This window comes from Glossina fuscipes, unplaced genomic scaffold, assembly GCF_014805625.2.
Source record: "Glossina fuscipes isolate IAEA_lab_2018 unplaced genomic scaffold, Yale_Gfus_2 73, whole genome shotgun sequence".
Classification (NCBI taxonomy): Eukaryota; Metazoa; Arthropoda; class Insecta; order Diptera; family Glossinidae; genus Glossina; species Glossina fuscipes.
The window spans coordinates 1,641,690-1,662,568 of NW_023998436.1; the positions used below are offsets into that span (position 1 = coordinate 1,641,690).

The 20,879-nt window shown below is 34.4% G+C and overlaps 2 protein-coding genes across 4 annotated transcripts in view; both read right to left on the minus strand.

Moving 5' to 3' along the window:
• The window catches only part of LOC119638153 (putative cysteine proteinase CG12163), a 48,899-nt gene extending 36,574 nt beyond the window's left edge, over nucleotides 1-12,325 (minus strand). For all 3 annotated transcript variants that reach the window (XM_038034813.1, XM_038034812.1, XM_038034814.1), the window contains exon 1: nucleotides 11,929-12,325. In XM_038034813.1, the coding sequence (XP_037890741.1) occupies nucleotides 11,929-12,006 (78 nt within the window). In that variant the 5' untranslated portion in view covers nucleotides 12,007-12,325. The remainder of the gene's footprint in view (nucleotides 1-11,928) is intronic.
• Nucleotides 12,326-17,812: 5,487 nt separating this feature from the next.
• LOC119638098 lies at nucleotides 17,813-19,944 on the minus strand. The gene is given in 5 exon segments (XM_038034722.1): nucleotides 17,813-18,383; nucleotides 18,438-18,616; nucleotides 18,687-19,266; nucleotides 19,323-19,635; nucleotides 19,704-19,944. Coding segments are annotated over 5 exon segments (1,884 nt in total).
• Nucleotides 19,945-20,879: the final 935 nt, after the last annotated feature.

Below are 20,879 nucleotides of genomic sequence, written 5' to 3' on the forward strand. Positions count from 1 at the left end.
GGGCATTGAGAGATTCGTTTTAGGCTGTGAATACAATTCCTTTGCACTTGTTTAATAAAACAGCGCCATGGGAATTATAAGTGATACAAAATATCTTGCAAATAAATGCTCAGTCTTTGGCTGTTGGCGTTCACTCTTATTGACATGATTTTCGGGAAATGTTGTTGGCAATGTTGTGCAGAATTTTTGCTTTGAGCTTTTCAATTGTTTGTGGCTTATTGATGTACCAATTTCATGCCAACGGTGTCAAGCTCTATTGTGACCAATTTACTTACGTTTCGCTGCGGAATAACGAAACCATTAAATACATGCCTACAACGCAACGACATAGTTTCAAATTTTTTAAATTTTATTTAACTTTGACCATGCGAGTTAAGTGTGCTATCTGCATTTTTAGTATCATTGGAGGATGGACGTAGAGACTATGGGCAAACGATGTCGTGCGAAAGAACTTATGCCTTAATAATTCATAATCATTTTCTGAAACGATTTAAGCCTTTCTATCCCTCTGTCCGTCTATCGGTTTATTCAATAACTGTAACACAGATCGAAAGATGGTCTAAAAACGGGTTGGGTGAAATAATTTTACCGACCATTTGTTACGTAAGGCGTTATGTTGATGGGGAGGTTGAAAAATATTACCAAATTTAAAAATTTTTTTTAAAAATTGTTGAATAATAGTATTTGGAGTATTTGGATCGGATGCATCAATTATCTTAACCTTTCCCCTTATAAGCAAAAACTTAAGCGCGGCAAAAAGTTAAAAATTTTCACATTTTGTACCGAAACCTAGTCAAGTTTTCATGTGTATAAACTTACGTCATTAAATTTGGACCGCTTAGGTCTATTTTTTCAACTTCAATTCGTATTAGCTCTCGCTTAAAGACCAAGGATTTATATAGCAACGAAGTCTAATTATTAGTAAACGAAGAGTAATAAGTTTCTTAATTAATTAGAGACTTCCGGTAAAAACTCCCATGGCCAAATGGTTCTTCCTCCCCACCCATTATCCTTCCCGACCACCATCATGCTCGTGCATATAAAAAACATTCCAGAGTCAAAGGAAAAAAAATGAAAAATATGCGTTTGCATCCAAACAATAGTCCGATTTTTTGGATCCCTCTCGTATGATTCTTCTTACGAACAGTGCATTTTTTCTATATGGCAAAAAGATCTAATTCAACCAGTAATTCGACACAGAAACTAAACGTAGCAAATGTAGACCGTGTAAGTCTATTTTTATACCTTCTCCCCGTATAATGAAAAAGAAGGCTTACGAAAGGCAAATAGAACTAAGTTTTAACACTTTGCGCCGCAAATAGGTGAAGAATATATAATGAGGCCTTCGACAAGAATGCAAGAAGAAGACTTGCTTTAACTGGAATGATATAGAATGTGTAATGATAGACCTTGCCTGGTCGAATCGAATCAGAAATTGTTTTGCTAATTATTAACAAAATATGAGGCTATCGCAAGAGCTGAGGGATATAAAAACAATAGAAGACATTCAACTTACGGTATAGTCCATCGTTACCAGTTATTCTATATATAGGTCTTGAACGAACTCTATTTCAAGAAAACAGCTTCTGAGCCCGTCCGCAAGAGGATTTGCTTCTTCTTGAATAACAGACCATGGATCAAGAATGGAAACAATTGGTAATAAAATTGGCTGGATTCTACGTGAAAGTAACAGATTTCAGCTCAACGTCGTTAATTTTCCATGGATCAGTTTGAGAATTTTTAATTTGTCTTTGTCGTATGAAAAAGAGACCCTTTAACCTCTTTGCCAGTCGTGTTGCTTTAATTATCGACTAGAGTACTTAAGTTGCAGTCAGCAGGCTTACCCAAATGATTTGGGTTAAGGGTTCATAATACATTAGGTTCAGCTAACTTCCATAACTACGAACAGTAAGCCTGATTACCGTAGGATAGCTATTTCACATCACCCACCATGGCTCAGTAGCTCCTTGCCTCAAACTAAACAAAGAAAATCTTATCTCCGGCTAGTGGCCTAATTTAACTTGTCAACTTGTTGGAATAGCGTTTTCCCAAAAGTAAGACTAATGTTCAAGTTAAATTACGTGAGTATATCGAATATCAGAAATATTTTTTTTTTCGTACATTGATAACACTGTGACCGACATCTGTTAGTGTTCTTGGTGCGTTTGGTTTCGTCCGGCACAAAGAGTAATTTTTTCGATGTTCACTAAGAGTAATTTCGTTAAGCAAAGGAATTGAATTAAATTTTGTTTGTGAAATGAAAATCTTAATCGAAAACCTTTAGAGTATTGCAGAGAGCGTTTGGTGAGCAGACGTTGTCGGAAAGAAATATTTTCAAATGGTATACACAGTTTAAAGACGATCAATAACCTCTACCGATGAAAATCATGTCAAACAAACCAAAGATTCGAGGCTCAGAAACCATCGATTAGCTGATGCTATTGGCAATGCAAAAGAATCAGTCAAGATATTTTGGGCTTAAGAACTGTTTCATCCCGTTTAGTTAGAAAAGCCTTCAATTGTTCCAAAAAAAAGGTGTGGCGTTAAAATCTGTGAGGATATAGTTTTTGAATGTCAATCGATCATGAAATGCATCATTACGGACGAGGAGACTTGGTTCTACGCTTACGAACCGGAAACAACCAATCAATCAAGAGAATGTCGTACAAGAAGTGAGCGAAGATAAAAAAAATGCAGACCAAAGGTGCCCAAGATCCAGGTTATGTTAAGAGTTTTCCGCGATTATTGTGCACTAAGAATTTCTTCCGGCGGGCCAAGCTGGTAACAAGAAACATTGTATTAGTGTTAGGCGACGAGATTGATTTCCAAGGATTCATTGCGTGAACCAGTTCGCCTTATTTTTTTGACGCAGGAGAATTTCGGATTCAAAGGACTCATAATATATATACCAAGATGTAAAGCCTATGCATAGTACCTTCTTATGGAGAAATAAAAGTATTTTTCCTCTATCATCTAATTGTAGTAAGAGTTTCTTTAAAATCTGCACCAACTAATATTTAACCCAAACATAACCTCATTGTATACATATTAAAAAGTTGAAATAGTTTATATTTTCAAATTAGTTTGATTAGTTTGTTCTATTTTGACACTCATCCGATAATAAGGATAATTAGGAATTTACCTAGAATTTCTCAAAATACAATTAAATCAGAAAACTTGTGCATTTCGTTCTATTTGTGGTTAACCATATACTTTTTCTTCTCAGTTTGTTCATCCATGCGACATATCGCACGCGATATATCACAGAATAATAAATTAAAAATTAACATTTCTTTGACTTTGTGATCGTTTTGCTATTGAAGTTTGCTTTCGAAAACAAATTACAAAAACAAAGTGCTAACAACGTACGTATGTTATAAGAGTATAAAACCTATAAATAGAAATAAATAAATATCTAACTCTTTGAAAACATTATACAACTTTTTAGAATAGCACCCTACATAATTTTTAGTGAAGATGTTTGTACTTAATATATATGAATATAGTCTGTAGAAGTACTTCGCCTAGCCTAGGGGAGAAAACTCCGGACTGCCCAGTCGGATCATATACTATATATCCACTTGGGCTTTTGTTGGATTTTCAATACTTTGAACCCTAAGATATTGTACACTGTTATTTGCTTTGCCTTTTTACTGTTTTCTTCTCTAATTGATAGCCAACGACACTGAAGACTATTTAGTTTACCTTATGTGACTGTTTTTTTTTTTTTTTTGATTGATGTTATCATAGTTTAACATTTAGTCTTAAGCTCACATATTAATACTTTAAGCAGAAAAATATGCTAAGAAATTGTTTAGTTTGTAAATGGAACTGTTAACTTTCCTGGTCTCTTGTGTATGATGATCTTTCCTATAAAATATGTAATTCAAGTCTGTAATGTATGTATGCAATGTGTAATACAACGGTTGCCAAGTAAATAAATATTAATTACTATTATTATTATATCAATCGATTTAAAATCATTCCCCAAACAAAGTTAAACATATCTGTCCGCGTATTAGTTTGTCTCTGAGGTTTGCCTGATGCCAGTGTTTCTGTACTATGCCGGTTATTTTTCAAGACATTTTTATGAAATTTGATATTATGTTGTTTGTTGATCCACGGACGAAAACGATTGAAAATGCATTAGATTAGATTATTCCAATGATTATCCCTCGGCAGGTAACGGCACATTTCAAACCAAGTTCTTATATTAAAAAGAAAATTTGCAATTTTCAATGTTGAAACTATTCGTCAAATCAAAGCAATGTAGACCATTTGTAATATGGAACCAGTCATCTCAAAAAGTCTTTCAAAATAAATTTTCACTTATGAACAAAGTCTAACTTGTTTACTACTTTATGATGAAAATTGGTCTCGAATAGTACTATAATTTGATGTATAAGTTTATATAACAAGGAAGCTCAGTTTTTCCTATCCTTTGGCATGAATGGATGTAGAAGAATATGAATTTTTTGAAAATTTATCTTATAAACATCTTAATTATATCCCTACAACAACCGCATCGACTTTAGATATATATATATACCGCTTCACAATCACTTTCTGCTTTGGTTTAAGCTTGTCCGTCCGACTTGATTTCTGCTCCAGGCCACAATTCTTAAGATATTTTGAGAAAATTTAGTACACTAACCTGTTTTAGTACAACTTAAAATGGTCAGGATCGGACTACTTTTTCGATCCGTTCCCATATAATAAGGTCTTGTTTTAAAAAGTCGTTAAACAAATAACTGTAAGCTTATGCAGAGTCCATTATTCTGTTTTTACTTCTTTTCATTCACAATTCTTTACATTGTGGTATGCAAAATACTTTAGGGTGCTCAAAAGTCGGTTCTGCTCTTATTATAACCTTTCTCAACTTGTTCAATGTGGTGATAGGTGAAATGGCGAAACGCTGACCTAGTTTCAATTGCAATAGCACTTAATTACAGAAAACTATTTGCCGATGACATTATTAACAAAACGCGTACAAGCGTATGTTTACACAAAATATTAATAATTGCATATAATAAAACGTAATGATGGCTATAAATAAACAAGACTTTTTATGTGCAAAACTTATTTTTGTAAATTCCTCGCTCTATTTTAAGGATATGAAACTAAAAAAAAATTTATATATATATATATATATACATCATATAAATTAGATGAAAAATTTGAATATTAAAAAATAGTTTTTCTTTTTCTGCTTATGCTTTAAACAGACCTTGGAATTTCATTAAAATTTTCTGCATCTTTTGTTTAGTTTAAAGTCAAAAATATCTTTTGGTAATAAATGGAAAAGTAGTTTCACAAAACCCTCATCAATACCTTTTGCTTCTTACAATGCTCTAATAAATACTTAGTTACCATAAAACAAAGTAAAAAAAAAAAAAAAAAAAAAACGAAATGAGTTACAATTCTTCTTTATTATAATTAGAGTCAGTGCAGTTATTATTTTTTTACTTTTTTTTTATTTTTCTCCCTTCTAACATTGCTTTCAAGCGTATCAAACTGCAACAAAGAGCGTATAAAGTAAAAGAATAGAATCTACAAAGACACTTGAAAAGTAATGAAATTTTAAGAGCAGTTAGTAAGTATAATAGAATATACAAGTGTGTAATATCGCATGAAGTATAAAAGGAACCTTTGTATGAACTTTTGAAAGTATATGAAAAATCTATCCATCTATCTATTCATACTGGTAGTATGAATACATATACATATACACAAACACACATACAATGTACATAAGGATGTTTTAAAAAATGCTAAGAGAATTGACATAAAACCCTAGCTACATATACATATATATATATATATATATATATATATATGCAGATACTGATCAAGCGTTTATGCCTATTTCTCTATGCTTTTCTAGCGAAATGACAAAACTAATATACCGTGGACGCTTATAGTGAAAAACGTCAAAGTGAAGGAAATGAAAAGAGGAAAAAAAAAAAAAAATTGAAAAAGAACATCACACTATGTAGATGAAACTTTTAGTATCAAGTGTTTGATAAGAAGACACACGTTGTGGAAAACGTTGTCAGCAGAAATAAGCCAGCCACCAAGCTCGTCATTCAGAATGTCATCAACAAGCCAGAAATAAATGCGAAGTAATAAATTTTGCACAAATTTTCAACGAACATTTAAATAGGCAAAGATTGCGCACGTTTATTTATATACATATATACAAACACATACACGCGTACATATCTATGCATTCAAGCATACATACAAACATACATTCAAACACATATACACATATATATATATATATATATATTCCTACATATACATATGTATTGTGTCGGTGCATATGCATGTGTGTGTGCCTATATATACATACACAATCGCATATACGTGCCTTCAGTTGTGTGTATGCAAGTGAGAACAGTCGCAACAATAAAAATAAGTAAAGAACCAGCCATAATCGGTTTAAATTTAATTTTTATACCCATCACAAAGAGATGATAGGTATGATCATTTTGTCAAAACGTTTGGAACAATCAGAAGGAAAGTTTAAACATCCCTAGCATCAAATTCCAAATCGGTTTTGAGCATATCTGTCTGTCCGTCTGCCTAATCTCTATTGTAGCGACTCTCTTGGCCACAAAAATCAAGCCTATCGGTCTCTTATTGAACATTAAAAATTAGTGCAAACAGTTTTGTATTGCAAATGAGCTAAATCGGTCAAGGGACACACCTACACGACAACATAAAGTGAGAAGACGTTTGCTTTCCACACTTTTTCCTCATTAGTAATAAGCTACAATGGACATACATAAGTGGTATGAATTTGCAATTTTATTCCACAAAAATAGAAAAAATTGGACACGCCCACTCAATGATATCGAGTATAGATATATAGCTTTTTCCTCTTTTTTTACGGTAACATTGATGCGTACAAAATATACGGCCACAGCCAAATATAATTTTCTTACTTGTTATTTCCACAATCAGGAATCCGCTGGATTTGCCATGCGCTTGTAATACACAAATTCAAAACTCGATAAGGTGTATATATATACATCATTAATGAACACAACTTCTCCTAAATGATAACCTCTTAGGTATATTGATGCAGAAATTTTAATCTTTTTTTTTTTGTTGATATCTTGTCGAACTTGAATCAGTTAAAAGAGGAGGTCCCAGGACAAACACCTAGAATAAAGTGAAGTACGTGAATTCGTTCGCTACTAAACGTTACTTACAGGAGCCCGAAATCATGTGTATGTAACATATTTGCATTAGTTTTAAAAATCTTGGATTTTAGTGGGTATCCTTCCCAACAGAACATGAGCCGGTTCACCTTTAAAGTGTTGCCAAATTACTAAAGGTATAGGAAATATATCGGACGTTTATGGTTCGATAAATGATCGATCGATCTATTGAATGAATATATCTTCGGCATATCTTGTACTCGACTATCGTATACAGACTTGCACTGAGCATTAAAAAATTTCAACTCAATTCGAATTAAATTTCTTTCTTCTTTCAGAAAACAAATACAAACAGTTATCCAACAAATGCCAAGAGCAATAAATATTCCTAAGCATTAAAAAGCAATTTTTAAAATGTATTTAAGAAAAGAGAGGTTCTGAGGATATTTGCATCAATTTTTGGGAAAAAAGTCTAAAGAAAGATCATATTTTAATTGTAAAAGTTAATCTTCTGCCCACTTACTCCGAGGATGTCAGGTGATTCGCGTAACATTGAGTGTGAGAAAGAAGTGAGAAAAGAAAAAAAAGATAGAAAAATGGTGGTCGCAACCCATTGGTTATGTGCTCATTGGGTAAGTAGGTAAGCCTTTATCAACTGAGCACTCACTATAGATTCGACCAAAGAGAGCAAACTTACGATAAAAAGTCAATTGTGTAATCTATAAGCGAACTGAGCGGTAAAATATAATTGACTAAGAGTTCACCTAAAATATAAATCAAGTATCGTTACAATCGGCCCAAGTCCTGCTATAATAACGATGACTAAACTGACCGCCGTTGCTTCTGCACGGTAATTACATGTACTAGAATAGGGTGCAATGAATGGATTAAGATAATGCTTTAAAGAAACATGGCGTTACTGACTTCTCCTCCTCCTTCATTAGCTACAACCGTCTTTAATGTACTTCGGAATATCAAAAAATGTGACAGTTAGAGTTTATAAAATCGATTAACTAAAATTTCCTTGATTTTCATTGGGTATGCCGCCTTCACTACAACTATTTTAGATTTCTTCTTTCACCTACAATTTCGAAAAGAAAGCTTTCATTTCACACATTACAACATCACAACATTAATAATTAAAACAATGATCTGGCACTTATCACTTGTCCCACAGCTGTTGTCATTGGCTTTACAAGACTATGCTAATAGTGAACAAAGTCAAACTTAATGCAAACAAAACTAATTCGTCCTACGACTATAAAGAGAAGCGAAACAAGACAAACAACAATTAGGAAGGGGTCACCACAAGTATCAAGTTAAATGCTTATCGCTAAACAAACCCAAAAAAAGCCATTCTCAATTTATTTTATTTTTCTTTTACTTTTTTTTTTCTCCCCCTTGTTTTTGTATTATATATAACAAGTGTAGAGGTAAGGGTAATAAAAGAAATAAAATTTGTAAAAAACGTCGACTGACTGATTGACTTAAACACTGTCATGAATCATAAATTTAACGAATTGTAAAAATGTAAATTATATTTCATTTTTCTTGTCTACCTTCCTGCTTTCATTGAATGAGTTTTTACTAATTATCTCTTTCCGTTCAGCTTTCTAAGCGTAGCGAAAGAAACAAAAGAAAGAAGACTATATTGGCTTTAAAACGAATCTTTTATACCCTTCAGCTAATTATATGAATGTCTTCAAGTGTGTGTGCGGCATATAGGTTCAAGTTTATGTTCAAGGTGAAAAGATCTGATGCGAAGTAAATGGGACCGGGTTAAAGTGAGTCTGAATCTCTGATCAACTGTATATTCATGTTACGCTTTTTTCTAGATATATGCGTGTCTGTCTTTTACGAGCAACCATAAAGCAAAAAAAAAAAATTCCGCTTTTTCTTAATTACAGGCAAGCCAGTAGACTAACAAGGGCAGCAAACATTTCTGCAAAGCTTTGTGTCAATAAATGCTTTGGCCATTGCAGACAAGTCATCCATGTTTTCAAATTCCGTTTATAACTATCAGCTGAAGTTAAAGATATATCTCATGTATCGTGAATATTGTGATGGAGGGATAAATGAATCTTACGTGCCAGCAGACTTTAACAACAGACAAACGTACAGACGGGCAGATGTCCGTCGGAGATAGATGTGAAGTGCTATGGATATTGTGACAGAGGGACAAACAATTTTCACGTGCCGGCAAATTTCAAGAACAGACAAACGTTAAGGCGGCTAGACATCCGTGAAAGACATGTTTCAAGGGCCATGGACATTGTGAAAGAGGGACAAACAAATTTCAAGTGCCAGCAGACTTTAACAACAGATAAATGCACAAACGGCCAAACATGCATCAAAAACATATCCCAAGTGCCATGGATATATTGTGAGAGAGGGACAATCAAATTTCAAATGCCAGCAGATTTTAACAACAGACAAACGTAGAGAAGGACAGATGTGTATTGTATGTTTAAACAAAATTTTATGCTGATTAAAAATACGAAATTTATGAATATTTCTACGATGCTGCGAACATTATGGTATAAGCAATATAATCTCATTTTTCGATAGTGGATATAAAAGCTAATTAGCCATTTTTTCTCTTAACATCTTAATTATTATTGACTCAAATGTGACATCCTACCTTCATTATGATGTTAAAAAAGAAAGAGATGTAAAAAAGGATCAAAAGGCTGAAGCAATTACAATCGGTTTGGGCCACCCAGACGCTAGCTTGTATATGTTTTTTTTTGCTATTATGAAACAGAGCAAGGCTTGACTTGTTCGAAATATCGTGGCCATTACACCAGGTTGTACATATCGTACATAGTATAATTTGCAAGCGCTTTTTATAGATAATCACATGATAAAGGTGTGAAGATAAACTCGTATTTAACTACCGACGATAACTGTATACCATATTTCTTAACAGAGCCCCAGTAGGGAGCTTGCAGAGGCCCGTCAAATATTCCGAATAACATATGGTTGGTAAAGACATGAATAGTTGAGACTGTAGCGCAAACGGTCGTCTATATCCACTTACATCATGTAAGTCTATATGAAAATACCGGTCGAATGAGCGAAAAAAATGCATATTTTTGCTTTCAAAAACTATCATTAATGAATTTTTAAATATTACATACTTAGCAAAAAATTATTAGAAATAGTTCCTATAGTTGTCTTCATATGGATTCAAGAGGTGCTCACCAAAAAATTTTTTACGTTTTTTAATATGGATTGAGTAGGCTTTCAAATTCAACTATGCCTTAACTCTAAATATTTAAAAATTGTTATTAGAGGATTTACAGAGCTCTGTTAAGGGATAGAGTAGATGTCTTTTCTAATTAAATTCAAATTTATTATAGGTAAATATAGATTTATACCTGGAAATTTCTCCTTCTTCTATTTTCCTTACGAGGCAAGCTTTGGCCCCATTTAGCTGACTTTTAAATTTTACATGGACCTTGCTTAGATTTTATATCTCCATCTTCGTTGAGGTAGAAGGGTATATTACAATTTTATGACAATTGTAGGCTTGATTAGACTTGTCTTATCTGAGAGCCTAGCCTAAGTAGAACAATGAAGAAAGCATAAAGCCAAAGGTTTTCTTCTAGAGAAAGCAGTACATATCTTACAATGGACGGATAAGCAGAGATGGCTTAATCAACAGATTTACTTGCGTTCATCGACGCACACATATTTGTTGGTATTGATGTTAATGCTTATACTTTTCTTATACCTTACACCACTTCTGGATGTGCGCAATACCTAGAAAAACTTGAGTTGGACCCAGCTTTTGTTAAAGCGATAGATTCAGAACCGCTTTCTCGAAGCGACTTAAGCTTGCCTGTCCGTCTTTCCGTTTTGTTTTTTTATGTTCAATCTACAAGACATACTGAGATGAAATCTGGTGGACTGTCAGGTTCTGGACCAAGGACGAAGACTTTTGAAAATGGTTCGGATCGGTCGACTTTCTCGATCACTAGCCATATAATGCCTCATTTTGAAAAGTCGTTTTTTGAATAATTTTAGGTTAATGTAGTGAGCCGTGGCCTTGTTTTTACTTGTTAATGCTAGAAATTACTTCTTTAGTCTAAATATATATATACATATATATATATATATATTTATGTGTGCATTATTTATATATGTATGTTTACATGAGCTCAAAGGCCAATTGCGAAAATTTAATTAATCTGTAGCAAAAACTATGGAACATAATAATTTGCATTAATTTTTAAAAAATTTCTATTTATGTTTTTTCTCACTTAAGCAACTAAATGGTGAAACTGTTTATATGAAAAGTGGTGTACAATCAATCTCAGCAAGTTTTTTCCATGCATTCATGTGAGTAGTTTTGTCATTAAAATTGTCATTGCTATTGCTGTTGTTATTGTTATTATTATTATTATTTTTGTAGTTGTTGTTTTTGTTATGCATATATAAAAAATAAATGCAAATGTATGCGTTAGTTATAAAATTAAAGTAAAAAAAGAAAACAAAAAAAAAAAATAAATAAATAAATCGCATTTAAATAATAAGCTTATTTATTATATAGTCGACTATAAATCTTTATCCGTTCAATCGATATATGCATATAAAGGAGAAAATATAGGAGCGAAATATTTTCCATTATTTGCTCAGTGAATTTGTTTTTTTTTTTGTTTTTTTTCTTTCATTTCTACTAATTCCGGCTGTTATTGATGCAAGCAAATAAATTTCATAGATCTTAAAGTGATTCATTCATAATGTATTTACTGACCTCAAAATTCGAATAATCTTCACCGGACACCAGTACTAGAAGGAGCGCAACAGTTGCTCCGAAGATGTGAAGACGCATTTTTCTTTATTTATTTTTTATTGTGTGTTGTTATATGTATGCTGTTAATTGTTGCTTTGCTTTTTGTTTTTTTTTTTGTTTTTTTTTTTTTCAATTTTAAAATCTGTCTTTGTTTGTTAGACAAACGTGAACGTGAACACAGCGTTTCTTTGTTTATTGCATTAAAATTTTTCTTGTTTTCTTTTCCTTTTATGTTTGTTTTTATTATAAAATGATTTTCATCATATTCGTGTAAACATATAATTTTTCTTTCAGTTGTCCTTAGCACTTAATTTCGCCCGTTTTAATGTAACATTCGCCAACAACTGCCAATAATAGACTATGACAGCAGCATTGCATTTACAGATCTCTTTCTACACGGCACATATGATGAAAATTCGATGACACAGAGTCTCATTGAAATTCACAAAACGACCAGAGTTGACTAGTAAAGCTCAAATAAATATTATGTAAATATTATTATTATTATTAGATGTTTGCAAAAGTTCTGATCACTTTTTCACTTGAAAAGGAAAATTGGTTCCATCATTTTCTGCAATATTGTACAATATTTTTGACAACATGACGGTCTCATGTCAAAGGAAATTATACCGGTTTGTCAGCGATCCACGCATCGACCCATTTTCGCATTTCGTCAACTTACCAGCGAAGCCTTGCTGCACCGATCTCAGCAAGTGGTAGCCAGGTGGCGCCATGTCTGTTGACTACGGCTGGGTGTGGCAGAACTTCCCATTCGATCTGTAACAGCGTATCCTGGACAAATCTTGCAACAAGTGGACAAAATGGCATATTTAGTCAATTTGTGAGGTAGCCGTTTCCGTGCCTTTTGGGTCTCCTCCCATTGCATGTAAATGTCTAGAAACAGTTGATCCGTCAATTGCTAAGCTATTCGAAAGTTCTTCAAGAGTTTATGCTAGATTTTCTGCCAACAAGTCTTGCAGTTCATGGTCATTGAACTTTTTCGGTCCTCTAAGCGACTTTTTGTCATTGACATCAAAACCGATAATTGGGTGATGATGGTGCAGTATCGCCATAAGCTTCTCAACGTGTTTGTTGAGTTTTGGCAGCAGATTGCTTTAAATAAACACGAAAAGTAATGCATTTGGAAGACGAAGAAGTTTAAGCGTTCAATGATTATCGTCGGCGTACACTGAATAAATCAATAATTTTAAATGGAAAATTGTTTTTTTATATAGAGAAAGATCAAAACTATCGAATTCAGCCGTTATGTATGCTAGCATTTCCATCTCTTCATTATTTTTACCTGTAGAAGTCGCAGGTCAAAATTTCTGCAAACGCCTAAGACTGAAATGAAACCAATTGGACGAACACCAGCAACATTGGCTATCCACACATACTTCAGAAAAGGAAATTAGAAATTGAACCTAATAGCTTTAATAAAAGTAATATATTGAAGTGTTGTTGACACACACGTACGCATGTATTGTGTCCTGATTTCAAGATGTCAATCGGATTGGTTGTTTCGAATGCAATCGTTCTAATAGAGAAAAAGTTCAGGCAATTCGCAAACCAGTTACTTTATTGTAAGAGTTATTCCATCATTTCAGATTAGAGAAGAACACTTCCTTAGGACGCATGGGTATGTCGCAACTGTCGTATTCTCGCAAATGTTGACCCATCGGTCTTTATTTTGCCAATATTTGTTGGTAAAAAAGGTGGAACTAGATGGGAGTTTGCAGAGGAGTGGTTCTGACAATAGTATCATAAATTTGGTTCCACAATCACATCCTACAACACTTTACAGTACAGAGTATATCAAGTTCGTGCGGACTTTTGTAACATCCAGAAGGGCTTTCGATGGACCTGATGGATTATACTGATCAGAAAATAAATCTGAATTGATCTAAGTTTGTCTGTCCCTTTTTGGCGTCCAGCCATCTGGCTGTTTACGTATTTTCGAGATATTTCGATGAAATTTTATAAGCCGACGTGGATTTATCCAATGTTAAACACGATTGAAAATCGTTTAGATCGCACGACTTTTTCGTCCACCCCCATTTAACGTCTGATTTTAAAAAATCGTTACATACAAAAAGTTTAATTTTTTTAATTTTTTCGCAAAACTCACTCAAAAAAAAAAAAAATTTTGTTCTGCTTGGTTAATTTTATTGAATCCCTCTCATATAACCGTTTCTACGAAAACCAAATCTCTTTATATGGTGACAGGTTGCATGGTGGAAATTGGTTCATAATAGTAAATCGAAAAAAAAGTTAAACTTTGGGCAATGTAGATCTATATTTTTGATACCGGCGCATAGAAGGATTCTCCGGAAGTGTAAGCCTTTATTGGCCAAAAAAACTCTAATTTTTAATGCTTTATGATGAAAACTTGACAAAGGTATGCTTCTTGGACCCAGTCCGTAAAAGATTTCTTATGAATAGTAAGATCTTCAAAAATATTCAATATTTGGTATTTTATGATAAAAATGAGTCCTACAATAGCAATTTAGCACAAAATTAACGATAGGAAATCTGGATCACATATGTCTTTTATTTATAACATGTATAAGGGGGTCATGAAAAGCAAGTTCTTATAAGGAGAGAAAGTCTAATATATATTTTTTTTTGAAACTGAGATATAATAAAATTTTTAGGAAGTAAATTAAGTTTACTAAATTTGAGCCACGTCAAATGTGGGTTTGGCATCCTTCAAAATGCGGGTTTTCACGAAAGTATGCGTCTGCATGAAAATAATGTGTAATTTTCGCTGTAATTTACCGAAACGAGTGAATAAATGTACTAGGCGAAGTGGTGTAGGGTATCTACTTGCCCGACTATAACGCCCTCACTTGTTTTCTCTGTAAATTTCCTTCCAATTTCGCTATGAAGGTTCAACTTTTCCATGATATCGTCCACAATTACAAGGTGCAGAGACAGCCGATTTTCCCGCTCGATCACCTTGCTTAATTCCCAATAAACCGGTATGGCTAGATAACCGCATGTCCGATGGTATTGTTTAATTTCTTAATGGCGGTCCAACTCAAAGTCGAGTCAGCAAGACGTGTTTCACCATTTCCTCTATACCAGAAAAGTGAAGGCAAGAAGGGTTGTTATCGTGGCCGAATCTATGGAGGTATTGCCGAAAGCACCCATGCCCGCTAACCATTAGTGTAAAAAAGGAGTCAATGCTTCTCTGCTGTCTTGTGACCCACATTTTCATATCATTTAGCAACTCGTATGTCCAGCACGTCAGATTCATCCCATCTCATCTACCGAGTGCAAATACTTTTTTCCGCGAAACCTCTACTTTTCTTTGCCGTGAACTTTCTCCCAAGTTGCCTTCATGCACGGTACCATTTTGTTAGTTGGCTGGCTATTGGAATATAGTTCACATTCATGTAAAAGCGTTGAGACAAGCTCAGCTTTAGCGACCATACATTCTATGTGCAATGTTGTACTCCTAAGGCTGCATAGCTTGATGTATGTTTTAGCAGTAGCACTGCTGATATGATTTCTCCATGTTACTGTCTCAAATGAATCACTGATGGGTAGTTTGCACTCCAATCTCTCACCTGTTAACTTCTAACTCCTCTAATAAACCAATAGATGTCTTTGGAAAGTATTCATGTCTGTTTAAATGCATTTCTAAAGTAAAATATGTGTCTTGTGCTTCCTCGAGACGACAATTGTGTGCACCTGAGATTGCAAGTCTCTCGAAAACTTTCAATGCTTCTGTTAAGGAATAAAGAGTTTGGAATTAATGCTTTGACTTTCATTAGGAATTCGGCTACTGGATTATACACTCCCCAGCCGTAAAGTGCAAATGATACGATTTTGTCTTCCGCATAAGCGGAAACCTCCAGGAAATGAGTATGACCGCGACTATGTGAACTTGCAAACCTAGTTTCATGATCCCGAAATTGCAGGCTAATGAAGAAAAATACCAAACTATTGTAATAAAAAAAAAAAGTCTCCAATGCATTACTAAGGTTTTCCTCGAAGTATGACATTTCAAAATGGCAAACGACATAACTCCTTTAAATTTCATTCTTTGATCCGACATTGTCACAGTATCTTTGAAGAAACATTCTAATGAAATATTTTCGATAACTTGATTTACGAAACTTCTTTACAACGTATGGTACTACATAAGTTAAAAACACGTCTGTTTTTCCGAAGGAATAAAAAAATGGTTTTTGACTCATTACTCATAAATGCACAAAGATTTAAACGTACATTCTGTGGACGACGCTGTAGGATCTATTTTCAAAATCTTCATAACATCAACAGACGGAAGTAGGTGAAGTGTGTGGTACGCATAGCGTAGCGTGCGTACACACAAAAATAAAATGAAATACAAACAAAACAAATGGCACGCTCGCGAAAATGCTGATTTGCAATTTTGCTGAGAGCGTAACACTACACCAAGCGACCTCCGTACAGAATAAATGCTGGTGTCAGCATTTTAGAACAAAATTTGTAAATATTTCAACTTGAGAAAAACATATATAAGTATAAAAGCCGCGAAATTTTGTCAATAAAGTCAATTCAATATTGAAACTTCGCGCACGGCTACCCTTGGCATACAAGAAGCAATCAAAAAGAATACGTAAATAAATTGGAACCCTTTTAGTTAGCGATGCTCTTTCGCTAAATTCATTTTGGCATTGTGACGAGCGACTGTCTTGGCGGGAATAGTTGAGCAAAGTAGGAAATACATGCCCACTCGCAATATCGAGAATCCTTTGTTACACAACACAGTTCAGTAAATACGACCAAACCTCATTACATGGCGATCCGGCGAACTAAGTAAACCTTGATTTAGAAAACCACGATCCTGCCAAACTCAGACACACTTTTACAAGGCATTCTATATCTGCACACCAAGATCCTGCAAGCATTTTAGAGCCCGCCAAATTCTAGATTGAAGCCAACATAAGTATTCTCCCACCAGGGATGTGAAATATTGACAGAAGACCACCATCCAACTATTTATTTTCGGACGCAGACCTGCTATTAGCCCACCCATCTCGCACAATGATTCCCCTCCGAAGAAAACACTACCAATCCCAAATCATAACAAAGAGCATCATCCTCCACCCCTCTCGACGTCGACCACTCCCACCCGCTATTTTCCGGCGATGATCTAGAAACTATTGATTATCAAGACTTAATCAAAGAAGGAATATGCAGACAACGATTCTGTGCCAATCAGGCAAAAAACACTGAACCCACCTACAGAGTTCAGTAAGTAATGAAAACTTCTTTACAATATAACTTCTTGGTCAGTTTCAAACTCGAAATGCACCTAAGCATGTTCGTCTGCTAGCTGGTTAGCGTGGTCAATTTTTCTCATTTTGGTGCAGATGCTGCAGCATCACTCAAAATTTGATGCTGGTCAAGAAAATATATTCTTTAAGAGGTCTCTGAAGTTTCCTTCTGGGCTTTGCAAAGGTTTTTACAAAATGAATATACTTCTCCATCCTTCGATGCGGGATATAAATATCGGTGTGATATAGCCAGTCATAGCAAACTTAGGATGCTATACTCTCCCTGCTGTTATCGGCAGACATTGCTCCTGCCGATGAACGTGGATTTCGATCGATGTTTTATTCTTTGTTCATAGTGCGCTTCCATTTTTATGACGTTATCCAAATATAGGTTATTTTGGCAATGATCCTTAGGGAATGACACACTTTTTGCCGAGAATAAATTCGAAAATCGGGAGTTGGAAAGACGCTGCAATACACTTGTCTACAATTTTTAAGAGAAAAAAAAAACATAAACTACGATATACATATATATTTTCGATATTTTGTTTCACTGAAATTTATGTATAGGAAAGTTACAAAAAAGCTCTATCTAAGCTTGAGAGATCGTCGTTACTATCATTGTCCACAGGTAAATTTTGTACCTCAGTTGCTTTCTTTGGTGCTTTATGCCGATTTAAAGCAGAACGTTGCGTGCTACCGCTACGATTAGACGAATTCGTCTGCGATTTCGTACTGCATCCACGTTTCCTTAAGCCACCATAAATTTTCCGTAAGGTATCAAACTTTTGCAAAGAACGATTCTCAGTTATTTGCCTTGGATGGGGCGAAGATGTCTCTAAACAAGGCTCTACGGATGAATTGTGAAATAAATTGCGACGACAACTTTGACTACGACTAGAGTTCTTTTTTGAATGTTTTCGTTGTTGATTTGATGAACATAAATGTCGTCGGCCTTCTTTCTGACAAGTATGAGACAATTTGCCTACATGTGGACCCCAATAAGTTTGACCCTCTAATAATAAAGGAGCCGATTTGACACGTTGACGCATTATTTCCATATTAAGTTCATATTCACGTCTCTGCAAGGCTTGCTCAGCTTTCCGAGTGGCCAAACGTACCGCTAAGATATCCTTATGGGGTTCACTAAGCATACTCGAATCATGAAGGTATTGAACTTGTAATAAAAATTCTACTCACTTAAGCGATAAAGATTTCCACGCAGGAGTCTTCCGTACTTCCCAATCGAATTGTGACGTTGTATTCTGATAGGTGCAATTATTCTTTAATTCTTTCACTTTCTTCTTAACATGTTCCACTCGCAGAGTAGCAGCTAAATTGGGACGAGCTGGCGGATGTAACGGTGACGGTGTTGAAAGCTAATTAGATATTAAGAATTAGATTTAAGAAACTACAAAGAACTAACATTATCGCTCAATTGTCTTTTACCGCTAAGTTGTTTGGCTTTTTTGTATTTCCAATCAAATTGAAAACTTTGAACGGTACGTGGAAATTGTCAGATTTTAGTCTTTTTTTCGTCTTTTTATCCGCATTTCTATTCGAATTGGGAGAAGAGCTGGCTGAGTCCACTATGATTATTGGGGTTGTTTGAGTTTGTTCCTTTCTCTTTCCTTTTTCTTCAAAGTAATTGCTTAACTTCTTCTTGCCTTTATAGCAACTCTGTTCTAAAGTTTTATTTCGCTCTTCTAACTGCGCTGATGCTCTTGCTCTTGATTCATGTAAAGAATGAAGATCGTTAAAAGAGAAAGACTTTTGTAAACGTTCCCGCAGACTGGAAGTAAACGTTGACTTTACAGGTACACTTAAAAAAAAAAAAAACATGGTTTGTTTTTTATTTAACAACTTTTATGATTGAACTTACATTTTTTTAATCGATGTATTAGTTGACGTTAATCCCGTTTTTCCTTTCCCGTCGCAAAATGGTGATCCAGGTCGTGTAAACTCATTTTCAAAATTTTGTAGAGATTTTTTAAATTTTTCCACTTCTTCTTGAATTTCGGTTTTTAAACTAAAAAAGTTTTGAAAATTTAATTTAATGACAATTTTAAATTTTCGATACACAACCTGCTCGATTCTTTTCCATTTGATGCATCCTCAATTTTTAAATCGCTGCATCTTTGCAATAAATCATCTTCGCATTCTTCCGTTTTCGACTTCAAATCAAATGTTTTGTTGAAAGATTTCTTCTTTTTTCTCGATTTTCTCGATTTATGAGGTTTAGATGATACCGTCGAATTGCTGTTTGTCGTGCTAGCGCGTTCTTCTAAGCAAGCTGCTTTTACCATTGTAGCTATTTTAAATTTGCGACAAGTCCTTCGGAGTGTATCTAACGTAGAATAAAATTCCTCTTCATTCAAATGATTTAATTCGGAATATTCTTTAATTAGAAAAAAAGAGTTAAGTAACATATTCGATAAGGTTGAGAAGAAATGCTTTAATACCTACCTGGTATACTATCGTAAAAACGAGCCAATGATCGTATGCAGTCAGAGCTAATGTCTTTCTTTAAATTATCACCATTGTTGCATTGATTTTGAAAAGCGAAAGGCGTCGTTACAGGTGATATTGAATATCTGCCGAAAAACATTCTAGATCTATTATAAACGGGCGCTGGACAGTTATTACAAGGATCGATGGGCACTTTAAGGCAGGAATTTAAAAATACTCTGCCACTATGTAAAGTCATGTCGAAATCGAATTTGTATACAACTAATTGCATATATAAGGTATTCTTGAAATCAATGTTTTATCAATAATAGTCTACCTGTTGCTAGTAGCAACGAGCACTAAAAAATGGGACATGTTGATTTTATCGCTCTGCTTACATCTCTTAAAATGCAAATTGGAAACCACATTTTTTGCAATTCATTATGAGGATGTCTGCCCGCTTTGGAACAACATACCAGTAGTAGTGTTTCCTACCGTACTCTGATGTCTCCATTTTCAAGTCGAACGTCCGTAAAACACTGCTCCCTTTCTACACGCGTTTCTTTGTATAGCCTCTGCCTTGCCACATCTATAACGGACGTCCTTTGAAAGGCTAATTATAGAAAAAACCACCCTGATCAAAGCACTTGCACTAAACACTGCAAGAAAGGGTACATAAGAGTTATTTTGCACCTGTAGCAACCACTTATTGTTGCAAAAGTTTGAGTATTATTTTGAATTGAGTCCGACTGCGATTAATCTGATCATGTCTTATTTGGCAAAACGATATCAACGCGTAGTTATTAATAACTCTTGCCCTGAATTAAAAATGATCACTTCAGGTGTTACATAGGATTCATTTTAGTGTCTATTTTGTTTTATTATTGATCTGATTGCATGTTGTCACAACTGTCGCTGATGCACAGATCTACTTCTGGTACAGCATATAAATAAAGATTTGGACTGCATCATACTACAGCCTTATTGTGGCAACTTGAAGTTGAGTTCTAATAAAACTGAAGCCATTGTTATTTCGCCTATCACTTTTGAGTCCAATTCCTTGCCATTTGTCAAGATGCTCGATGAAGATATTAAATTTGTTAGTGCGGTCTCCAATATTGGCTCCTGGCTCAGCGGTCGTTTGACTGCTATAGATCATATTTACGATAATGCCTATCAGTAATAATAATTCTG